Source organism: Mytilus californianus, unplaced genomic scaffold (genome assembly GCF_021869535.1).
Source record: "Mytilus californianus isolate M0D057914Y unplaced genomic scaffold, xbMytCali1.0.p SCAF_4, whole genome shotgun sequence".
Lineage (NCBI taxonomy): Eukaryota > Metazoa > Mollusca > Bivalvia > Mytilida > Mytilidae > Mytilus > Mytilus californianus.
Window position 1 is genome coordinate 78,912,542 of NW_026262690.1, and position 13,904 is coordinate 78,926,445.

General features: G+C 32.4%; 1 protein-coding gene across 3 annotated transcripts in view; it reads right to left on the reverse strand.

Annotated features, from left to right (window-relative positions):
• The window catches only part of LOC127738589 (hypoxia-inducible factor 1-alpha-like), a 59,468-nt gene that overhangs the window by 27,672 nt on the left and 17,892 nt on the right, over positions 1–13,904 (reverse strand). For all 3 annotated transcript variants that reach the window (XM_052249908.1, XM_052249907.1, XM_052249906.1), the window contains exons 2-4: positions 11,663–11,862; positions 9,338–9,456; positions 8,416–8,589 (exon numbers count right to left, since the gene is read on the reverse strand). In XM_052249908.1, the coding sequence (XP_052105868.1) occupies positions 8,416–8,589; positions 9,338–9,456; positions 11,663–11,862 (493 nt within the window). The remainder of the gene's footprint in view (positions 1–8,415; positions 8,590–9,337; positions 9,457–11,662; positions 11,863–13,904) is intronic.

The following is a 13,904-nucleotide window of genomic DNA, read 5'->3' on the forward strand; positions in this document are numbered from 1 at the left end:
CATATCTGTCACTTTTAAAATTGTACATCTAAATATAGATCATCACACATTTTCACTTAATTATTTACCCATCCCTAGGTTATTAACAAGTCTTAAACTAACTGATTTTGAACATGTCATATTTACGCATTATACAGTTGCCATGGTTACTAATGAAAATTAAAAGGAACATTAGGAAGTCTTTACATCCTATAGTAAATCTTTCTGTTTTAATTATTATGACCTTGGTTGTCAGACTTCAAAGTTAATCAATACAACCATATATTCATTAGTTTAAGTAAAATAATCAATTTTACTTTCGTTTCATTTAATTCTTTAAAAGGTGATTTTAGAAAGTTGGTTTTTCTTTTTAAAACCAAATAAAATTAGACCAATCGGAAAATTAATAAGTTTTTATTCAACTACCAACATTTAATTAGCAATAAACGCAGATGCTGTCGTTTAGGATGACGTAACATTATACCAAGAAAAAAATTAATATCCTATTGTGGCTGAAAAGATTTCATAATATTATTGCGTTATGTACTTTACGCATACTTTAGTTGTCTATCTCACGTTCATTGACTTGAGGTTTTATGATTTTAAGTAAAATTTATGTGTTTTATGATTTTCCAGAATTTTTCAATCTATACCATAATATTACAGGGGATTTTAAATAATTTACTAGGAAATGACCAGGAATAAGTTGGCAAACAGAAAATGAATACATTTTACTGAAAACAGACACTTTTCCAAAAATAATAAAATGCTCCGCTGGGGCGCAGCTTGATAAGACTGCAGAGGTCGAACCCTGAATAGTTGGGGCAAGTATGGACACAACATTCAAGCTTGATAAAGCACTGAATTTGGATTGTAATTAAATATCTGACACAGCATAGGTTTCTGACACAGAATGAAAGTGGTCTAAGAACTTAAAAAATTTTAATTTACCTATTCAAACCATATCATTATTATTTGCTTTTATATATAAATCAGAAATAACCAATTAAAAATGAAAAATTTTAAAGAAAAATAAATGTGGATAGTGTCCACATGTGGACACAGATGATGCCCTCGCTTGCATATCATATAGTTATAAAGGGACATAACTGAAGAACAGTAAAAGTGACGCTACCCAAATTTGAACTTGATCTGAGTTTTGTGTGTAAGTCTCATAACATTTGGTTGAGGCTAACTTAAGTAGAGAACAGAAACTAAAAATTCAGCAATCTTTCTATTTATAAAGGGGCATAACTCAATAATGGTTAAAGTGACACTACCCAAATTCAACTTGATCTGTGTTTTATCAGTGGAAGTCAAAATTAAACATTGCATTGTATAAAGCATTGATTGTAGTTGATTCAACTATAATCATGGACAAAGGAAGATAACTCCAATTTTAAATAAAATGCTCCGCAGGGCGCAGCTTGATACGACCGCAGAGGTCAAAACCCTGAACAGTTGGGGCAAATATATACACAACATTCAAGCTTGATACAGCTCTGAATTTGGATTGTGATTAAATATTTGACACAGCATAGGTTTCTGACACAGAATGAGTGTGGTCTAAGAACTTAAAAATTTTAAATTGGACATTCACCTATTATGGTCCAATATCCAAAATCTAAATACATGGTTAGATTCAGCATATCAAAGAACCCCAAGAATTCAATTTTTGACCCTTTTGACCTCAATGTGGACAAAGTTGATAACGGGGTCCAAAAATCAATAATCTAAATACATGGTTAGATTCAGCATATCAAAGAACCCCATATATTCAATTTTTGTTGAAATCAAACAAAGTTTAATTTTGGACCCCAATTTGGACCAACTTGAAAATTGGGCCCATAATCAAAAATCTAAATACATGTTTAGATTCAGCATATCAAAGAACCCTAAGAATTCAATTTTTGTTAAAATCAAACTTAGTTTAATTTTGGACCCTTTGGACCTTAATGTAGACCAATTTGAAAACGGAACCAAAAATTAAGAATCTAAATACACGGTTAGATTCGGCATATCAAGGAACCCCAATAATTCAATTTTTGATGAAATCAAACAAAGTTTAATTTTGGACCCTTTGGACCTCAATGTGGACCAATTTAAAAACGGGGCCCAAAATCCAAAAACTTAATACACGGTTAGATTCAGCATATTTAAGAACCCCAAGAATTCAAGAATAAAACCCCATTGAAATTGGTCAAGAAATAAGCAATTTATACGAAGTATCTTCTTTTGCACAATACTGTGCAATTGAATATTTCTTGCTATTGCGCAATACTGGACAATTGACAATTTCTTGCTATTGCGCAATATTGTGCTATTGGATATTTCTTGCTATTGCGCAATACTGTGCAATTGAAGATTTCTTGCTATTGCGCAATACTGTCAAATTGAAGATTTCTTGCTATTGTGCAATACTGTGCAATTGAAAATTTCTTGCTATTGCACAATACTTATTATATAATAATTTACACATCCTGTTTGGTGTGTATCTCCTACCATATCATTATTATTTGCTTTTAAATATAAATCAGAAATAACCAACTTAAAATGGAAAATTTTATAAGAAAAAAAAATCCCCCCCCCCCCCCAAATTTTTTGAACCCCCTTATGATTCATCACCCCCAAACTCAATCCCAGCCTTCCCTTTGTGGTATGGTACCTTGCAGTACAATTTCAGAGAGATCCATACACTTGAACACAAGTTATTGTCTGGAAACTAGAAAAATATGTTTTTTGGCTCCTTTTTGGCCCCCAATTCCTTAACGTTTCGGGCAATTACCCCCAAACTCAATTCCAGCTTTCCCTTTGTGAAATGGAACCTTGTAGTACAATTTCAGAAATATCCCAACACTTACACACAAGTTATTGTCATGAAACTAGCAAAATGCTTGTTTTTGCCCCTTTTTTGGCCCCTAATTCCTAAAATTTTGAGGCAATTACCCCCAAAATCAATCCCAGCATTCCCTGTGTGATATGGAACCTTGTGGTACAATTTCAGAGAGATCCATACACTTGAACTCAAGTTATTGTCTGGAAACCAGAAAAATGCTTATTTTTGGCCCGTTTTTGGCCCCTTATTCCTAAACGTTTCGGGCAATTACCCCCAAACTCAATTCCAGCTTTCCCTTTGTGATATGGAACCTTGTAGTACAATTTCAGAAAGATCCATACACTTTCACACAAGTTATTGTCATGAAACTAGAAAAATGCTTGTTTTTTGCTCCTTTTTTGGCCCCTAATTCCTAATATTTTGAGGCAATTACCCCCAAAATCAATCCCAGCATTCCCTTTGTGATATGGAACCTTGTGGTACAATGTCAGAGAGATCCATACACTAACACACAAGTTATGTCTGGAAGTTACAAAAATGCTTATTTTTGGCCCCTTTTTGGCCCCTTATTCCTTAACTGTTGGTACCATAACCCCCAAAATCAGTCCCAACCTTCCTTTTGTGGTATTGAACCTTATGGTAAAATTTCATAGAGATCCATTCACTTAAACTAAAGTTAGAGTGCGAAAACCAATGTGTATTCGGACGACGCAGGACGACGCCAGACGACGACGACGACGTCGACGCCAACGTCATACCAATATACGACCGCAAAATTTTTTACGGTCGTATAAAAAAACTTGATATTTAGAAGAAAATAAAAATTTTGCAATTTTTTCCATTTATAAAGGGGCATAACTCTAGAACGGTTAAAGTGACGCCACCAAAATTCAAACTTGATCTGTGTTTTGTGGTAATAAGCCTTGTGTATAAGTTTCATAACATTTGGTTGAGGCAAACTTAAGTTAGAGGACAGAAACTAAAAATTTTGCAATTTTTCCATTTATAAAGGGGCATAACTCTAGAACGGTTGAAATGACGCGACCAAAATTCAAACTTGATCTGTGTTTTGTGGTAATAAGCCTTGTGTATAAGTTTCATAACATTTGGTTGAGGCAAACTTAAGTTAGAGAATGGAAACAAAAAATTTTGCAATGTTTCCATTTATAAAGGGGCATAACTCTAGAACGGTTAAAGTGACGCCACCAAAATTCTAACTTGATCTGTGTTTTGTGGTAATAAGCATTGTGTATAAGTTTCATAACATTTGGTTGAGGCAAACTCAAGTTAGAGAACGGAAACCAATTTTGGGACGTACGGACGTACGTACGTACGTACGTACGGACGTACGTACAGACGGACAAGGGTAAAACTTAATGCCCCCACCGCTACGGCGGGGGCATAAAAAGGAAAAAAAAATCCCCCCCCAATTTTTTGAAACCCCTTATGATTCATCAACCCCAAACTCAATCCCAGCCTTCCCTTTGTGGTATGGTACCTTGCAGTACAATTTCAGAGAGATCCATACACTTGAACACAAGTTATTGTCTGGAAACTAGAAAAATGCTTCTTTTTTGGCCCCTTTTTGGCCCCAAATTCCTAAACGTTTAGGGCAATTACCCCCAAACTCAAACCCAGCTTTCCCTTTGTGATATGGAACCTTGCAGTACAGTTTCATAAAGATCCATACACTTACACACAAGTTATTGTCCTGAAACTAGAAAAATGCTAGTTTTTTTTCCCTTTTACAGCCCCTAATTCCTAAAATTTTGAGGGAATTACCCCCAAAATCAATCCCAGCCTTCCCTTTGTGGTATGGTACCTTGCAGTACAATTTCAGAGAGATCCATACACTTGAACACAAGTTATTGTCTGGAAACTAGAAAAATGCTTATTTTTGGCCCCTTTTTGGCCCCTTATTCCTAAACTTTTTGGGCAATGACCCCCAAACTCAATTCCAGCTCTCCCTTTGTGATATGGAACCTTGTAGTACAATTTCATAAAGATTCATACACTTACACACAAGTTATTGTCATGAAACTAGAAAAATGCTTGTTTTTGCCCCTTTTTGGCCCCTAATTCCTAAAATTTTGAGGCAGTTACCCCCAAAATCAATCCCAGCATTCCCTTTGTGATATGGAACCTTGTGATTCAATGTCAGAGAGATCCATACACTTTCACACAAGTTTTTGTCATGAAACTAGAAAAATGCTTGTTTTTTGCCCCTTTTTTGCCCCTAGTTCCTAAAATTTGAAGGCAATTACCCCCAAAATCAATCCCAGCATTCCCTTTGTGAGATGGAACCTTGTGGTACAATGTCAGAGAGATCCATACACTTTATGCTTATTTTTGACCCCTTTTTGGCCCCTAATTCCTTAACTGTTGGTACCATAACCCCCAAAATCAATCCTTATGGTAAAATTTCATAGAGATCCATTCACTTAAACTAAAGTTAGAGTGCGAAAACTAATGTGTCTTCGGACGACGACAACAACGATGACGACGACGACGCCAACGTCATACCAATATACAACCACAAAATTTTTTTTGCGGTCGTATAACAAAAAGCACATCAATGACGTCTTTGTGTGTGATATTTAGACTTTTCAATTTCTAACCAAAAAAAAGTCTTTAAGATAATTCATTGATAGCTCAAGAAATCAATAATTTTATATTTAGGAATTTCCTAAGGTTTAAAAACATGTGGGTGAGGTAAATCTCACAGTTTGTTTGGAGAGGTGTGTAATAGTTTTTGTTGCTCTCACTACCCCATCCTTTCTTTTTTAAAATAAAAAATTTAAAAGTCTTTATTAATGCCAGAAATATTATTTTTCAAACTTCATTTGAAAGTTTATTTCATGTCAAATTTAATCTTACACCTGCAATCTTACATTCCCCCTATAAAATACATGATACTGCCACTGCTATCAACAAAACATTTTGTATCTTCTGTCATGTACTTTAAAACTAGTGATAGAAAGTCAAAACACCTCAACAGCTTATAAAACTAATTCAAGGAAGCCAACAAGATTCAAAAAATAAACTGACAATTTTATGGGATCTTATTTACTGACTAAAAATCTTGCATGATCCCTAAAGACCAAAACATCATGAAAATTGACATTTGATATCATAATATTCCCATGAAAATGATGCCCACATACAAAGCAAATTTATGTTTTAATTATAAAAATTACCAACTAACAGAAAAATAAATTGTTTGAAGTCAAACCCATGCTACAATGGAAGTTAATAAATAAACTCCAATGAAAAAAAGCACCAATGCTCAAGTGAAATCAACCAATACTAGTATTTGTGTATGCTATACTGAGTGCAAATAAGTAAAATCCAACAAAAAAAAGCATCCATGCTCTAGTGAAATAAACCAATTGGCACTCAGTATAAAGTGTATGCTATACTGAACACCTGTAAAAAAATTCCAATGAAAATAAGAGCAAATGCTCAAATGAAACCATGAACAAGAATGTGTTCATAGTACACGGATGCCCCACTCACACTATCATTTTCTATGTTCAGTGGTCAGTGATATTGCGGTCAAAACTCTAATTTGGCATTAAAATTAGAAAGATCATTTCATAGGGAATATGTGTACTAAGTGTCAAGTTGATTGGACTTCAACTTCATCAAAAACTACCATGACCAAAAACTTTAACCTGAAGCGGAACAGACTGACGAACGGCGGATGAACAAACGGACAAACGAACGAACAAACGAACGGACGCACAGACCGAAAAACATCATGCCCCTCTACTATCGTAGGTGGGGCAAAAAAATAACAGATCAACTCCAATGAAAATTAACAAATCAAACTCCAATGAAAATTAACAAATCAACTCCAATGAAAATATTGCCAAATCCTAAAAAAACTACTTGTAACAAAAGGTACGTCATAAGCTCAACAGAAAGCAAACAAACAACTAGCAAATGTAATTGATGAAAATTTAAATGGAATTCAAATTAAATTAACCAACATTAAGTTTTTGTAACATGAGATATGACCATTGAAAGAGTATTTTAAATTAATTTATGTAATTACATCTATAAATGGTAATTGCAGCTTACAATAAATTGTTGACACAGAGATATGTCTCCTTTTTGTAATTTTGATAGCATAATGCAAACATTGAAATAAAAATGGCAATATTTAAACATAACATTCAAAGTCAATGAACCATTACTGAAGGTGCAAGGCCAAATAAATTCCATGGAAATGAGAAATGCCAATGCTTATAAAATTGCATACTGTAAACCAACTTATTTTCGCGGATACTTTATTTTGTGTTTTGCCCTTTCTAGTCCACTTCCAGGCTATTTAATTTCGTGATTTTCTAATTTACTTGATGTAGTTAAATAAGGAAAGATCAAAGTTTTACATATTTGCGATGATTTATATTCGAATTATTTTTCTACTTGCGAAAGTCGCGTAAATAAATCGCTCGCGATAATTAGTTGGTTTATAGTATTAAATACCATTGACTTATCATAAGTGGTTCCCTTTAACTAGCCTAAAAACAATCTAACTTGTAAACTATGCAAAAGTTCCATAGTAAATGAGTCATGATCAGGCGGTGGGGTCATATAATCTCGATGGAAATGAGACTTGCAAATGCTAATGTAAATGCACACCAAATATCATTAACTTAACTTGAGGGGTTCATCTTAAACTCAGATCTAATCACAAACTTTACATGCAAACTATATAAAACATTTAAAGGTCAACAGACCATGGCTGAGGGAGTGACAACAGGTTATATCCATGGAAATGAGATGTGCCAATGCTACTACACCTGATCACCAAATATCATTGACCTACCCCTAATGATTCCCCATAAACTGACCTAATAACAAACACAACACATATTTGACGTCACCAATGACAAAACCGAAAAAAGCAACCCTATGCTTAACTTTTTTAAACTTTGTAAAATGGAGACAAAAAACTATATCAGATTTATAAAATTCACAACAAAGGATCTATGTTGATTTCATACTTGTTGATTTGTTAATAAAATCTTTAAAGGTTTTTGCCCATGGTTTTAACACATTAGCACCTGTCAACTCCACATTGGTCCTTATGTGGTATATAAGTGTTAAGGTACTAATGGAAGCAGAAAATAAACATATGAGATGTGGTATATAAGTGTTAAGGTACTAATGAAGCAGAAAATAAACATACGAGATTTATAGAGCTTAAGAAACAGATTAAACCCAGTAAATAACAATTACACAGTGTTCTAGAAAACTAGCTGCCTTGTTGGTCCAGGCCACCAAAAAACAATTTTGAATGTACTGGTAGTGGTGGTCCTGATATTTAACTTAAAAGTTTGTGTTGGTTTGATTCTTATTTTAGGCTGTCTGGTATTTAGTACATGTACATAGTTCTTGATTACGATGTATATCTATATTTGTCATTGATATGGAAACATATAATTATTGTGAAGATTTGCCTACTCTTATTTTTAGATAATTAGAAATAAGTGATTGCAAAAATTTTCTGCAAATTCAGGACCACCAAATCTGTAGTATTGGTGGTATAAAAAACATTTTCAAGCTCTGGTTACCTGTGGTATGGAAATTACCTTGTAAGAAGCAGATTTTAGGTTGACACTTCTTCCTTTAGTCGTGAGTGTACACTTCATACGAAGAAACAGCGACTTCTTCTTGTTGGTGGTCTTGTGGGACAAGAGATCTACTATCTCATCATGGTCACAGGGATGAAGAAACTCTAGTAAACTCTGCCCTATTAAGTCAATCTAAAAGTATAATGAATACAGAGTTTAAAGGGATGAAGAAACTTTAGCAGACGGCAAGCTACTAAAGCAATCGGATGTATAACAAATAAAATCACTTTGACAGAGGAATTTGAACAGACTTTGGCCTCTCAAATCAAACATAAATAATCCTAATGGAAATGTTTCTAATAGAAAAGATGAAATATAATGTATGAGGGTCTGGATGGGGGGGGGTTCTTCATTTCTGTATTCTTTAATTTTTAAGGTCATTTTTCTCTATTCTTTATATTTTTTGCCCATTATTATGAATTTTTCTTATTATTGCTGAGTTTTTCTTATGTTTGTTTTGTGTCTGTATTGCTATGACCAAAATTGGTTTTTGTTTGTTTTGCAATAAAGAATTTTTATTTTTTTTATAATTCTCTATTCTGTAAATCCCTATCCACACCCTCATATATTAATTGATGACATGAATCCTTACATGCAATGACAAAACCAAAAGAACAGGAAAGAAGTGTTTATAAATCATTGCATCTCATGTACAGAATACATCTGTAGACTTGATTTATCTAAAGTTTATCAAAATTGTGAAAATATATACCAAGAAGCTTATTTGTTATCAAAACTCTTTTCAGAATTTTTTTTCTAACTGCTAATTAACTTTTAAAAAGAATATCAATGGTATCTATTTCGTTTTCACTAGGGATTACACATTTGCCAAATAAAACACAGATGGTAATTTCTTTCTATGTCAATATACAGTTATTACCTGTGAAATGCCCAGGTATTTAGCAACACTCTCTGATACGAAAATGATATCAACATCTGATGATAAGATAATGACAAATCCTTCTAATGCTTTCATCCACAAATGATCTGTTTTCTCATCTTAAACAAAAATGTAAAAAAATTAGGAAAATCAGGGACTGCAGATTCATTCGTTTTGTGGATACTCATTCATGTTGATTGTGAACAATTGTATTGTTGAGAATTAAAGATTTTGTGGTTTAAACAAATCTTGTACACAAGCGTATAAATAAATATCTATAGTGATAAACGCTGAAATTGATGGCTCACCAAGATCGTGGGCCTTTACCCAACAGTATGTTAATTACAACCTTTCATGAAAGGGGCGAAATGGTACATGTATTGTAATAAGGGCTACTATCTGGCCACTGAAATTTCAAAAATGGTTAAATTCTTCCACCCAATCCTTTTACATTATATCATTTTTATCGATTAATGAATAAAATGATATAATTGTGACACTTCAGTGAATAAATGTTAGTTTTGATGTCATAAAAACACTTATATTTGACCTTTCACACATAGTTTTTGATACTCTCTTGTGAACATGTCAATGTATTTCTAAAAAATTTAATGCACTTTTTAAAAAATTTTATGTCAAGAGGCCCAAAAAGTGATTAAATATTTTCATACCTATAGTCCTTTGACCTTAGCAGTGTAACATATATATGATAAAAGATCTAATATTTAAACTAATAAAAATTCAGACTTTTCTTTATTTTGGCTAACATGTTACTCACACAGACAAATCAAAAGAATTTAAAAACAAACATAAAATAAAAACAGTATTTTTTTTTTAGTTTAGCCTTCACTAGATAACACTGACGTAGACAAATCAGAAAAAAAGTTAAGACAGGTATTTTGAAAAAGGAACTGTTGCTAGCCTGATAACCTTTTCTACAAAAAACTATTTGTTTTGAAAATCTTTTAACAGCATCTAAGAACCTTTGAAGAGATATCACCCTTTTTCTTTAACTATTTCATTTTTTTGAAAATAGGCTGTCTAGAAAATTATATCTCATATGGAAATCAGCAATCAGAATTCAAAAGAGATAAAATCTATATAGTTTATTCTTGTATTAATGAATAAGTTTTCTTGTTGGGGGTTCAAAAACTGACATTTCTTATCGTTATTTTTCAAAAAAAATTTAGCTGGTGACATCCTAACATATTCTTTCCATTCCAATTAATTTGATTGGCATATATGCTTTTATCAATCATACCTATTAGCAGAAGATAGGATTAAAGGTAATTTTATAAGGATATACTGATCTTTCCAAAACACTTGACATCTCTCCACATTTCAACAGGAATAAATATTGCCAAAGCTATATTTTATGTGTTGCCTTACTTGTTACTTTAACAGTTTATATTTTTTTGTGATTTTCTTGCCTTTTTTTTTTTTTAGGATGTCTAAGCCTGGAATTCACCATTACATTGCACACTTTCTTTGACTGGAAAAAATGTATATCTAATCAACAGTGTTTTTTTTTTAAATTTGGGGTACAATAAAACTACCCAAAATCCGTTAGATTCTGGAATGGCAAATTATCCAAAGCATTTTTAACAGTTTGATTTTTCCTTGCTAAACAGTTGCTTAGACACATTTCTAGTCTGTAGTAAGCCCATAGGCTACGTCCCTTGCATCACTTGTATTCTTAATCTGTCTCCTATACAAATTCTATGAGAAAATGATAACTGCATCACTTTCTCAAAATAAATAATGACCTTTGGAATTTCATATCTATTAACCACAGAACCATCAAAGTTATGATCCCAAACATTTATAGAAAAGGGTAGATGGTCATATTTGATAAATATACCAAAATAAACATTAAACCTTTGAGATAATCAATATGTCATTTATCATTGTTGAAGAATATGATGAATTCTAAAGTGCTAATAAAAGAAATATTAATTTTTGCAATAAACTTTAAAATACAAATTTTCAAATCGATATTGACAAAGAGAGGAGAGATGGTATAAGGAACATAATATCAAAAGCAATAAATTTCTTAGTGATAAATATGATTTGGCCCATTTCATTTTATTCGTGACATAAAAAAATACTAAACTATTTTTCAAAACTCAAAATAACAAGAGACTGAAGATTAAATGTAAACCCGTTAACACTAATTACATAATATTAATACTATTACCGGTTTTTAACCTTGAGGTTACATGTACTTTACATTAAATAATTTCCTGTTTTGCATTTTCTTTTATCTAAATGAAAACTACAATTACTGTGTGTTTTATATGTCCCTTTAAGTTAAGGACATTTTACCTTCATCATTTGCTTTTTCTATGATTTTCGCCAATTTTAGATGACTGATGGCAATTCTCATGACTGAGGATTTGTCTAGCTGAGCCTGGACATTACTAGGAACAGGAAGGGCATTACATAACTGAGAAAATATCTCAGCTTCCTGGCTCCTACGATTTCTAGCTGCATCTCTTGACTTTTCCTTTCTTTTCTCAGAACTCCTATAAAGAAAAAAAAAAAAAAAAAAAATTTAATGCATGTTTAATTTTTCATATTTCAAAGGAAAACTTGTGTACTATAAAATTATGTTGTAATCTCAGTGTTCTCATTAATGATGTCTGAACCAATCAAAATTAAACATCCAAAACAGTTATATTCCCATTGTCATGATTGTGCAACAACAACAAATTTGTCCATTTCAAGTACATGTATAGGTACATGTAGAAACGTTTAAAACAGCTACAAGATTGTCAATCTCTCACAAAAAAAACACCTATCCATTACTTTTAGTACATGATATTAAAGCTATTCCAAGAAAATTTTCTGAGGGTAACAACTATAACCAGTAGTTATTCAAATCTGACAGTAGACCATATTGCAAAATTCTTTACATTTTTTCTGGTTGTCTGCATTGACTAAAAACTAAGATAAAACCTTAAATTTGATTGAATTATGATATGTTGTTGACTAATTTTACTTTAGGGTCATGGAAATCCTGTCTAGTTGTCTCTGTGAATTTGTCTTTTCACAAATTGATTAATTTTTTTTTCTTTTCTTCAATGAATCAGTTACAACCCTACATTGTAAGTTTAAGTAAATATTAACAAAAAATACTGTATTTAGATCAATATTAAGTGTTTAAAATGCCATAACATCCAAAATGGAGAAGAGATTTGGGGTGCATGAGGCAATATCCGATCCATGTATATCAACACTTTATTCAGCATCTGAATTCTGGACAAATTCTGGAATAAAGAAAAGTTTCTCAACAGTGAAGCAGTGTTCTGCCTAACCAAATATTTCTCCTTTCATCTACTTGTATCATTTTCCCCCTGTCAAATGGATCTTTTTACAAAAATACACCTGTAAAAGATCACTTCTTACCTATGCATACCAACACAATGATTTTTGTTACAGAAGTCTTTACAATATACCTAATTACATGTATAATATCTTTGTGTTTAGTCAAAATTATGTAGATACTGATGTTATGCCTGGTATCTTTGATGAACTTTATAGAATACTGTGGATTCATTTATTTTTCGTGGGTACCAATTTTCGTGGATTGAGGAAAACTTGCATTTTCGTGGATATTTGATTTCGTGGTTTTCCAAAATTCTCCATTTAATCATACAGCAAATTTGCAATTCGTTGAACATTTAAATTCGTGGTTTCCATGTACCCACGAATTGAATTATTCCACGAAAATTGGTATCCAACGAAAAATAATGAATCCACAGTACATGTGCATGGTCAAGAAAACTAATTCAAAAATTTTACTTTCACGATCGCAACTTATCAACCGAGACTCAACATCTCAACATGTGTTATTCTTAAATAGACTACTACAGGACAGATAAAAAATCAAACAAATTCTCAAAAAATGTCTCAGTAGCAGTATACTGTATTAATAGGACAGATTGAACCATTCCTACCGAAGGTCAGTGGTTCTCTCAGAACACTTCGCTTCCTCCACCAATAAAAACTGTCTGCCACGAAATAGCCAATAGGGCTGCAAGTGGCTTTGAACACCAAAAATCAATTAGATTGTACCAAATATTTTCATTGTAATATAGACAAGAACATAAAATAATATGTTCTCATTGATTTGAAACAACCAATAGATAACGCATCTCATTTTCTTATATTTTTAAATCAAAAATTTTGGGAAGCTCGTAAGTAAAAAAATTCACATGAAAACACTTCATACTATTTGACACTAGTATGCAGTTGATAGACACATTTTACTAAACTAAGAGCCTACTATGTAGTTGACAGACACATTTTACTAAACTAAGAGCCTACTCTTTCCTCTAACACCTCAATGTGGTATGCGTAGTAAAAACACAGTGAATATCAGGTTGTTTTTTTTTGGATTTTGTAAAAAATAAAAAATTCAACCCATTGGTGGCCTTCGGCTGTTGTCTGCTCTATGGTTGGGTTGTTGTCTCTTTGACACATTCCCCATTTCCATTCTCAATTTTATAAATTATCCTGTAATCAAAGCAATGCAACTACATTTGTACTACAAGGCCATAAAACA